The sequence below is a fragment of the Ochlerotatus camptorhynchus genome, unplaced genomic scaffold, assembly GCF_037179485.1.
Source record: "Ochlerotatus camptorhynchus isolate MF236.1 unplaced genomic scaffold, CSIRO-AGI_Acam_v1.1 ptg000350l, whole genome shotgun sequence".
NCBI classification, from domain to species: domain Eukaryota; kingdom Metazoa; phylum Arthropoda; class Insecta; order Diptera; family Culicidae; genus Ochlerotatus; species Ochlerotatus camptorhynchus.
This window is the reverse complement of record NW_027040838.1, coordinates 736,670-748,172: the sequence shown is the minus strand read 5'-3', so window position 1 is coordinate 748,172 and position 11,503 is coordinate 736,670. Positions and strand designations below refer to the sequence as shown.

The following is an 11,503-nucleotide window of genomic DNA, read 5'->3' as shown; positions in this document are numbered from 1 at the left end:
CCAAAATGTCAGTTTTGCCCTGCACATCAAAGACGCATTATCCAGTGACTCAGACAGGGAAAGATCACTTCTCGACTTCCTTAAAGACACAGGCTATTATCAATCTACGTAGAACTCCGCAACGACAACGGACGAACGACGGCACTTGGACAACACCAGCTCTCTAAATGACATGTAAAACGGAAGAACAACAACGACAACCCCGCAGGCTACGGACATTGACTCTCTCTCTCGGAAATTAATCACAACTTCGTTCACCTTCCTTACTGTTACAACAATCGACACAGAACTCTGAGATTCTTAAACTCTGTAACAAACACTATGTAATTTATTTATTTTCTCTCTCCGGGACCCCTTCAGGAGCCCCTTCCCTTCAAACAGACGAACCAGCTAAATGCTGAAAGTCTCTATAATAAAGCAAAAAAAAAAAAACAACAGTAACTGTGGATGGGATCTGCACATATCTATAGAAAAAATCATCTGCTCTTCTCTGTTTCTACCGTTTAAGGATACATTTTTTACCATAATATTTACCATTTTACCTCAGCAATTTGAAATTTTAGCTACAGTGAACTCTCCAAACCTATGAATTCAATGGTCCCTTAATTTTTCCATGTTTCGAACTTGATGCCTCCTTTCTATAATTCGATATGTCAAAGGCAAAGCTTCTGTATTCGGTGATTTTTCAATACATCATAACTGGAGGTCATATTGAGTACCCAAAAAGCATAGACCACATCAGAGCCCTGTTCCTGGTGTCCTCGGGAATCGTTCTTACATTTAATTCATACCAGAACCTATTATGAGACAAATCAAACTAGTTTTATTGAGTGCTCAGGGAAATAGATCCACGTCCAGAAATATTCCAGATGTTCTCAGAGAACAGATCAGAAACATACTAGAATAGAAACAACACCCGTCGTGCTATAGATTAAATCTCATGAATCAATGATTCATTCGTTTCCGGCATTTTTTTAAGGCGTCCTTGTGTCAATTTGTCAAAAATTATCATGAACCAGAACCTTGTATGCGATATAATAAATTTCAAGAATTGTGTACTTCCAATAATCCAATATGAACGGATTAATATTTTGAATTCACAGAACTTCCGTCAATAGATTCTTGAATCATTCACATGGGTGAATTCGACCAGATTTTACAGTAGATAGAATAATTCGGAATTATTCTTAACAGTATGGACCAACAAAACAACAACAGTTGTACTCCATAAGTCGATAATAATTATTATTCTATAACTCGAAGTTCCCTTCAAGTGATGGAGCGATGACTGTATCTATTTTTATTATCATTGAATTCACAGCAATAAATCCCCTTTTGCCCCACTCTACCCTGCACAGGAAAACAAAAAAATAATACCATCCATGATGCATACGGGCCTTTCTACCGTTTGATTGATTCGCCTGCGCGTCCATCAGCCCCACGTACGAGTGAGCGAGAGGGAACGAAAACAAAACGCCGGTCCGTTATGTTTATGCGCTCTTCTTTCCTACATGGCTCGCGGCTCGCTTGGCAGCCAATGGATCACGCAATGAGGTTATGGTACTTTCCCCTCTGTATTTTCGCTTTTTCGAGGGTTTGATACGCTTCGCTGAGTCCCGTGATCTTGACCAGTAAACAGCGGATGGGTACAGATTCTGTAGTACATAGCACAGTCAAGCTTGAAAAACTTACCTGTATTGAGGTTGATACTACGGATGAGAATGAAAAAAAAAAAACTGTTGAATTTAGCTGCCTGTCAAATCTCACGTTACCTAACCGAGAGGGTTGTCGCGAAAATTTTCACTTTTCACTTGAAGCACAAATTGTTCACTTTACACGGCACATAGTACAATAATTCCAGCGAATCACCTTTAGAATCCGCGAGCTGAACGAAGCAAAAAATCCACTTTTATCGAGTAGATAAGTCCACGCAAACACCGCCACGAGATTGACACAGGAGGATCGACATCGATACCGAAATTCGGAAGGAGCGGAGCGAGACGAAAATGACAGCCATTGGGTCAACCGTTCGTTCGATTCGCATCTTCGAAACATGGCGGACATGGAATTTCGTTTCACATAGCTTACCGGCTTTTTCGGTGGAGTGACCGAATAAGAAATAATCCGCCATATTTCACGAACAGACTGACGTTTGTTTACGAAATTTCCCCATAGGAGTAAAGAGTTTCAGAAGTTTCGTAGCCTCGAATACGATTTCTATTGGAACCGAACGCTTTAAATTTTATCGTTTCTCACACGGTAAGAAAAAAGTACCCAACGGCCAGTTCACTTTTACCTACTTTTGACTAGTTTGTCTCCTTTTCTCCTACTAATGTTGTCAAAAACGAAGGAGCAAAACCACCCAACAGGGGTAGTAAAGTGTGGGAACCCAACGTTGAGTATAATCATATATACCTACTGTTGGGTACAACTAACTTACTTTTGGTTAAAAAGCCAGTGGAAAATTCCATACGAACTGCACACAAGTAAATGAAAATTACTTTGACCCGCTTTACCTTCTTTTGGGTTCCTGCACTATAGTGCCGAGATGAGTGAAAAGAACTTTGGATACTTTTTTTCTAACCGTGCAGAAAGCCCCTGCGGTGGGAACACACACTAAACCAAAACAGCTCACAATTGAAGATAATATTTAACTTAGGCTGGGTTTAGACAGGGCAAGTCAATTGATCAAGTCAGTTGAATTCAACTGACTTGAACGCGAATTGAACGTATAAACCATGCCATTCAACTGACTTGATCAACTCATTTGAATTGAAAAAAGTTGAACCAGGCTCAACTTTTCAAGCCAATTGAATTCAACTGAGTTGATCAAATGACTTCCCTAATAAAAATAACCATAAGAAAGAGCTTAACTACGTGTTTGGAGTACCATCGAAACTATTTATGGGATAATTCCACCATTCGTTTATGGTATTTGTTTATTAGGGTTGCCTAGTCTAAGCCCAGCTTAAGTGGTGCGGTCTCACTCGAAGTGGTTGTCAAAAAGAATCCAACGATCGGGAACCGCAAGAAGGCTTGCACACATCTATTTTGAGGCTACTCATTGACAGGGTAGATCAAACTCATTTTTGCATGCTGTATACAGTTGGGGCCTCCCTTAGCTCAGTCGGTAAAGACGCAGCTACAAAGCAAGACCATGCTGGAGGTGGCTGGGTTCAATTCCCGGTCCAGTCTAGGAATTTTTCGGGTTGGAAAATTTCTCGACTTCCCTGGGCATAGAAGTATGATTGGACTTGCCACACAATTATACCAATGCAAAAATGGTACAGGCATCGAAAGCTCTCAATTAATAACTGTGGAAGTGCATCTAGAACACTAAGTTGAGAGCACGCAATAAGCTAATATGCGACATGCAATAAGCTTGAAATGCGAAGAAGAAGAAGAAGAAGAAGAAGAAGAAGAAGAAGAAGAAGAAGAAGAAGAAGAAGAAGAAGAAGATACAGTTGTCAAAAAAAGAGTAAACTGGTTTTGCTCCGATGAGTGGAATCTAACCTTCTTTCTGGGTAAATGATTCTGATATCTATTTTTCCTAAGTTCAAAATGGCGCACTTTGAAGTTGTGAACAGGTGATTTTTGCGCAGCGAGTCTAAAATTAGTTTTTAGAAGTGAAGCAGTGAAAATGGAGCGATTGCGTAATAACCTGGATAGTGAAAGCTAGCAGCAGTTAGTTGGTACGATATACAACTCAAGCAAATAGTTCGGTGGTATCAATGAATACAGAATTATCATTTTCATAATGTTGTTTTAAATATTCTTCCTGGACGAAAAAAATTATATATAAAGCATTCATGGGGCATTCATTTGTTTCTATCGAAATGGATAAGGTTTGACTCAGTTGACAAATGCCATAATCTGAGTAATCGTTACCCAGTTTCCTCCATAGGCAGGTTTACTCAAATTTGAGTAAAAGCATGTTTAGTCATTTTTAGGTAACTTCCCATTTGGCTGAACTGAGTGATTTTCAACTCAAACATGAGTAGCCTCAAAATAACGAGTACGTCTCTTGGACGATTTCTTACGAAAGGAAAAACATTATCATCTATAATTAAAGTATCAATCTTAATAACCCGTTCTCATTACAGCGTATATCACGTGATATACGCTGTCTTGCAATGAGCACTCATACATCTAGTTTTCACTGGAAATCCTATGTATGAGTGCTCATTTCAAGACAGCCTATATTACGTGATATATAGGCTGTAATGTGAACAGGGGTATAAGCACAGAGGTAACTCTAAGACCAGAAGTTCCTGAAGAAACGTCACGGTCCCAAGCTAATCGATGCACCCCTCGAGCATAGGAAAATCCAAGAATCCCTCATTTTATCTGTCAAACTTTCATAACGAATCAAAACAAACATAGTGTAGTACTAGAATTTCGAATAGAATGGGGTACGTTGATCTATTTGCTTGGGACCAATAGGCTAGTCAAGTAGTAAGCCAATTTAAAATCGTTAGTTTCTACCGGTTGGTATGTATAAGCACAGACAAACATTAACGATTTAACGAAAAATTTAAAAGTATCGTGATTGGTAGTATCGCCACCTGTGGCGCTCATAGTCAATTCCCTTGCGTTTGACGTTTACACACTACTGCCATCTGTTAAGCGTAGTGCTCACCAAAGTATACTCAACAGATGGCGGTAATGCTTTAGCGACGAGGTTTTACAGTGAGTTGTATTCAATGTGTTATGTATGTTTGTCTGTGGTATAAGTTTGTTTGATCGGCTGCCAACGAATGTTTTGCTAGATTTTGTTTGAGATTTTTTCTGCATTCTCGACGAAGCAGGGTCATGTTGGTTGCGGCGAAAATTTTCGATGCTGCCAACCAAAGCTCCGGTGAATTTGTTTGCGTTATAGACGTTATAGGAGCGGGTTTCTTCGATTCCGGTGGGAATTTTTTATGCTCCCAACAACATCTGAATTCTCATCGGAGCAGGTTTCTGTCTATTCCTGTCAAGAGGAAAAGATTCCAGTCAATTTTGGTGGAAATATTTAATGCTGCCTACGAGATTTCCGGTAGATTCTTCTGAACATTCTTCTGAATTTTCATCGGAGCAAGTTCCAGTCGAATCCGGTGCAGATTTTAGATGCTGCCCATTAAGGTTCCGGTGGATTTTTTGAAATACTTTAACGGTGTAAAAATCCACCAGAACTTCTGTTGGCAGCATCAAAAATCTTCACCGCAATCGAGTGGAACCTCCTACGTCGACAATGTCAGAAAAAAAATCCACTTTAGCTTACGTTGGTAGAATCGAAAATATCCACCGGAATCGATTGAAACCTCTTTCATCCTCAACGACAGAAAAATTCACGAGAACTTTCGTTGGAAGCATCAACATTTTTAACAGGAATCGACTGGAAGCTCCTCTCTTGACAACGTCAGAAAAGCTCAGCGAAACTTCTGTTGGTAGCATCGAAAATCTCCACCAAAATCGAGTGGAATCTCAAAAAATTAAAAAAGGTTCACTGGAGTCTAGAATGGAGCTTACGTTGGCAGCATCGAAAATCTCCACTCGAATCGACTGGAACATCGAAAACCTTCAACTGAATCGACATGAACCTGCTCGGTGCATTGAAAAAAAAAAACCAGAACTTTCGTTGGCAGCATCCGAAATCCGCGCCGAAATCACCACCAGAATCGACTAGAATTTGTTCCGTCAAGAAATCAGAAAATTCACTGTTTCCAGCATACAAAATATCCGCCGAAATCAAATTGAACCTCCTTTGTCGACAACGTTAGAAAAATCCTCTGGAACTTTCGTTGGCAGCATTGAAAATCTCCACCGGAATCGACTGGAACTTTCTCCGTTGAAAATTAAGAAGAATCCACCGGAACTTTCGAAATTTGAGTTTCAGTTTCAGTTCAGTTGTCAGCATTGGAATCGACTGCATATGGCTCTCCATTGCATTACAAAAATCCAATGGTTGACAGCATTGAATATCGCTATAATCGGCGAGGACCTGCAGGAGTTAAATAATTCACCGTTTGCAATAATCCATATCGAACTTGTACAAAAACTGTTTAAACGCTTTGTAGGGGAAGTGTCTCTAATGTTGGCCTATGGATCTAAGATTGGGCCCATCGCTAAAAATCTGCTATTTATCAATTTTATCTAGATGAACGCGTTATTGGGACGTTACCAATGGATATTTTTGGTTGCTATTGAAAATTTAGTCGATTGCTGAATTTATGTATGGGCCCAAATTAGGGACACTTAGGCCGAACATTACCTGCATTTCCCTCCCTTAAAAAATCCAATTACGCTGTACCACTTACGGACCTATTGGAAAAACACTCTTGAATTTGAGTGGCACATTTTTCGAGTGTACTTTGCGATACGATACGTAATATTTCAATGACTCGTTCAAGCCCACTGGGGGCTGATAAAACTGATCGTTTTCACGTCAACCGGCATTATTCGGCAAAACGTCACGCGCAAAGCGCAGCCGCCATTTTGACCCGATCTGTCAGCGCGACAGCAAAACGTCACCATTCACAAGGCCGACCCTTTCGCGATTTGTTGAAAACGCGACCGACTGCGTGGTGAAATTTCGGCACCCGAAAAATTGCTAAAAACGCTGCAAAACCGTGCAAAAAGTCGGAAAAAGCTTTCTCTTTCAAGTGACCAGTGCTACCCCCACGAATGTCAACATGTCTCGGTATATGCAACGTCCGGAAAATGCCCTAAAACGGGCCAATGGTGAGTCGGTTTTTTTTTTTCTGGGCTGCCATCCCAGATCCAATATGGTGGCTTTCACTCGTTCTTCGTCTCCACCTGCTCTCTGCTATCGTTTCGATTTTCGGCTACTGATACAGGAGCTGACGGCAGAGGGAGAGTGAATGGGAGAATTATGTTTAAATTTTCTGAATTCCACGTTGCAGGATGTGGGAAATGATTTTGTCGTTTGTAAATAATAGTTTTCGGGGAACTGCGTAGAAATTTCCTAACCTGGATGTTTTCGTTTTATTTTAGAATTCATTGAGGTGGGCAAGCCGGCCCGTGCCCTGGACACGCTCCAGGAGGTGTTCCGTATCAAGAAATGGACCTACACCTGGTCCGAGTCGGTGATCGAGCCGATCATGTTCAAGTATTTGGACCTGTGCGTGGAGCTAAAGAAGTCCCACATCGCCAAGGAAGGTCTGTTCCAGTACCGGAACATGTTCCAGCTGGTGAATGTGGGTTCGCTGGAGAATGTCATCCGCGGCTATCTGAAGATGGCTGAAGAGCGAACGGAAGCTGCCCAGCAGCAGTCGTCGCAAGCGATATTGGACATTGACGATTTGGATAATCTGGCGACGCCGGAGTCGATTCTGATGAGTGCCGTGTGCGGAGAGGATGCTCAGGATCGTTCGGATCGTACGATTCTGTTGCCGTGGGTGAAGTTCTTGTGGGAGAGCTACTGTCAGTGTTTGGAACTGTTGAAGGTCAACTCTCATTGCGAAAATTTGTATCACGATATCGCGAAGATGGCCTTCGCGTTCTGTTTGAAGTATAACAGGAAGATGGAGTTCAGGAAGCTGTGCGAGAAGCTGAGGAAGCATCTTGAGGATATTAGCAAGGTGAGTTCGCAGACGGCCAATGTGAGCATCTCGAAGCCGGAGACGCAACAGTTGAATTTGGATACGCGTCTAAATCAGCTGGATTGTGCCATCCAGATGGAACTGTGGCTGGAGGCTTACAAGGCCATCGAGGACATCCATGGCTTGATGACTCTGTCCAAGAAGACACCGATGCCGAAGACGATGGCCTTGTACTACCAGAAGTTGGCCATGGTATTCTGGAAGGCTGGGAATCAGCTGTTCCATGCTGCGGCACTGCTCAAGTTGTTCCAGTTGTCTCGGGACATGAAGAAGAACGTGACGCAAGAGGAGATTCAACGGATGACTTCTCACGTTCTGATTGCCACTTTGGCCATTCCGCTTCCGTCTGCCCATCCGGAGTTTGATCGTTTCATCGAAACCGACAAGAGTCCTCTGGAGAAGGCCCAGAAGCTTGCCGTTCTGCTTGGTCTGCAGCAGCCGCCGTCCCGCGTGTCTCTGCTCAAGGATGTGCTCCGTTTGAATGTGCTTCACTTGGCCGCTCCCCAGTTCCAAAATCTGTACAAGTGGCTGGAAGTGGAATTTGATCCGTTGAATCTGTGTGAGCGTGTCCAGGGCATCATCGAGGAAATCACCGTCGATGAGAATAACCCCTACGGCCAGTACACTCAGGCCCTGCAGGACGTCACTCTGGTCCGTTTGGTTCGCCAGGTCTCGCAGGTCTACCAGTCCATCGAGTTCTCGCGTTTCCTCGCGTTGGCCAAGTTTTCCACCAGCTTTAACTTGGAACGCATTCTGGTCGATTGCGTGCGTCATAACGATATGCAAATTACGATCGACCATCGCAACCACTGCGTCCACTTTGGAACGGATTTGAGCGAGAGCCAGCGGGAGGATCACCCGGATGGTCCCACTCTGCAGTCAATGCCCTCGGAGCAGGTCCGTTCGCAGTTGGTCAACATGTCGGTGGTGCTGCATCGGGCCATCGCCACGATCAATCCCAACCGGCATAAGGCCGAGCGGGATCGTCTCCGGGCACAGATGGTCAAAAGCTACGAGGAGAACATGGTCAAGGAACATCAGCGTATTCTGCAGCGTCAGAAGAAGATCGAAGACCGCAAGGAGTACATCGAGAGGGTGAATCTGGAGCGAGAGGAACTGGAGCTGCGGCAGCAAGAGGAAGTTGCCCGGCAGCAGAAGTTGGCCGAGATGAGACGTCTCGAGGCGGAGAATGAGGAACGCGAGAGGAAGCGACAGGAGAACGAAATCCAGATGATCAAGGAGCGCAACATGAAGGACAAGATCGATCAAATCAAGCAAACGGCCGCCGGTCAGAAGATCCTGAAGAAGTTCGACGAAGAGGATATCAAAAAGATGAACGCAGAGGAAATTGCCGCCAAGGAGGCTGAGGAGCGTCTGAAGGAGCGCAAGGCCCACGATAACAATCTGAAGTCGCAGGAGAAGAAGATCGACTACTTCGAGCGAGCCAAGCGACTGGAGGAAATTCCACTGATCGATAAGTATCTGGAGGACAAACTGGTCCAGGACAAGGAGTTCTGGGAAAAGCAGGAGGCAACCCGCATCGAGGAGGCCGTTGCCGAGCGCAAGATGGCCGAAGCCATCCAGGAGAGGCTGAAGCGCATGCAACCCGACCGGGAGGTGTTCTGGCAGAAGCTGAAGGGCGAACGAAGCAACCAATTTGCCGAAAAGCTGAAGGCCTTCAACGTCGCCCTGGAGGAGGAGCGCAAACGTCGCCTGGCAGAGCGCGTCTTCCAGCGGCGTGAAGAACGTCGCCAGAAGTGGCTCAAGGAGAAGGAGGAAGAACGCCGACGAGTCGAGGAGGAGATTCGCAAGCAGAAGGAGGAAGAAGATCGTATCGAGCGGGAGAGACGTGCCGAAGAGCGCCGCATCGAGAATGAGAAGGCTCGGCTGATTATGGAGAAGCAACGTGCCAGGGATGAGGAGATCGAAAAGAAGATGAACGAGGAAAAAGAACGCCTCAAGGCAAATCGTGGCGGCGATCGTGATCGTGATCGCGGTGGTGATCGCGATCGTAAGGAGGATTCCTGGAGGGATCGCCGCGGAGGCGAAACTCCATCTTCAGCTCAAGCCCCAGCAGCCGAACCCAAGCAGGAATCGGACTGGAGAACCACCGGACCAAGAGACCGGGAACGGGAACGGGAACCACGAGAGGATGCACCCAAGAAGGATGGAGTTTGGCAACCTTCCGGACGGTTCCGAGAGGGCCGTGTCGCTGGTGGGGCTCCTGCTGCTGGTGGTGGAGAGCGACGGGCCGCCGGAGGTGAAGAATCGGACAACAAATGGCGTCGTGGTGGCGGCGGCGGCCAGGATGACGAAGGTAGAGAGGATCGCGATGGACCACGTCGAGTTGGAGGTGATCGTCCACCGATGCGTCGTACTGACGATCGGGACGATCGTGGACCAATCCGCCGTGCTGGAGGTGATCGCGACCGTGACGACGATCGTGGTCCGATTCGCCGGGCAGTAGATCGTCCTCCGATGCGGTAAGTTGCATCAGTGTAATTTTCAATACCCACTCTAATTCTATTTATCTGAAAACAGCGATGGTGAACGAGCCGTTGGAATGCGTCGCGATGGCGGCGACCGGGACCGTGGTGGTGATCGGGATCGTGGTGAGCGACGGGACTTTGCCGGCCGTGGTGATCGTCGTGACGATCGCGGTGGACTACGCCGCGAGGGTGGGGATCGCGACCGGGAGAACACTTGGCGCCGTGGTGGCGGCGGCGGTGGTGGTGGCGGTGCTGGTGGAGCCCGTGGTGGCGACGAGAGTACTGGTGGCAACTGGAGAAATACTCCCCGACAGGACCCGGTGGCCAAACCGAAGGAAGAAAAGCGCGAAGAACGACCGAAGGAAGGTGAGTTGAAACTTTGCGATTGAGTCGAATTTGTCGGGCATTGATTTTTCTCTTGTCTTTCAACAGTCCGTACCACCGGCCCGGATGAGGATGGTTGGCAGGATGTAAAGCATCACCGTTAAGGGAGTACACACACACAAAACCTTAGCGGCGGAAACATTTATCCAATTAAATACTTGAACGTTATTTTTTCGTTAGCTGTACCTTTACATTGTTTTATACAGTTCATTTATTTTTTCGAGATAAGTTATATTAAAATGGGCAAAGTGGTTGCTCCGACTTGAAGCGGAATCGGTTTTAGGAACAAGTTTGATCTGCTTTTGTCTGATTTGATTTGATTCAATAATGGGAGAACCAGTTTGCTAATATTACTATAATATAGGAACGCTAAACTGGGGACAACTGGGGGAGAAATTGAACGCAGTGAATATGATGATTAGGAGGAAGCACATACCACTCTTATACACTGATTAATAGGTATATGTTAAATATAATAGTATTAGATATTCGATTGAAAGCTACTTGATGGATTGATGACGCGATAGCAAGGAAACATTTGTCTTGCATGAACACTTCAGTCTTCGCCTTGCAAGATCTAAGATTTAAACTGGCTGGCAAAACACATAAGTAATATCCTACCTTAAAACAAGTCTATTAAACATTATCTTCATATCTAATCATGAACAAACAAAAAACAGAAGATTTTTCGTCATCCGAAACGGGTCCTTTGGGGATGATAGTCAAGCTATTGGACAGTCGCACGGCAAGCATTCATTCTTCATACCGTCATAGACATTTTTGGCGGGTGGAAAGCTGTTGCAACTTCCGATATTTTAGATAGAAGTAACGTAGGTAGGGGTAAGTGGGCCAATCTAGCTAATGAACATATTTTACAAAAAATCTGCGGGCTTAATGCTTGAAGCCTACTTGAACTAATCATTTAATTTTGGTGTAAAAAATGCGTTTCTCTAGTGCGAGTATTCGAAAAAATGTTAGACTAGCTCAAAATGTCAAAAATGTTGTAGGATTTCTGAAGCAGAAAAC

The 11,503-nt window shown here is 44.8% G+C and overlaps 1 protein-coding gene across 1 annotated transcript; it reads left to right on the top strand.

Moving 5' to 3' along the window:
* The first annotated feature begins 6,521 nt into the window (after nucleotides 1–6,521).
* On the top strand, nucleotides 6,522–11,153 carry eIF3a (eukaryotic translation initiation factor 3 subunit a). Its single transcript, XM_065231309.1, has 4 exons — nucleotides 6,522–6,723; nucleotides 6,997–10,087; nucleotides 10,146–10,459; nucleotides 10,526–11,153. Exons 1-4 carry the CDS (start codon nucleotides 6,675–6,677, stop codon nucleotides 10,579–10,581), a joined length of 3,510 nt encoding a protein of 1,169 aa, XP_065087381.1. The 5' UTR covers nucleotides 6,522–6,674; the 3' UTR covers nucleotides 10,582–11,153.
* The last annotated feature ends 350 nt before the right edge of the window (nucleotides 11,154–11,503 follow it).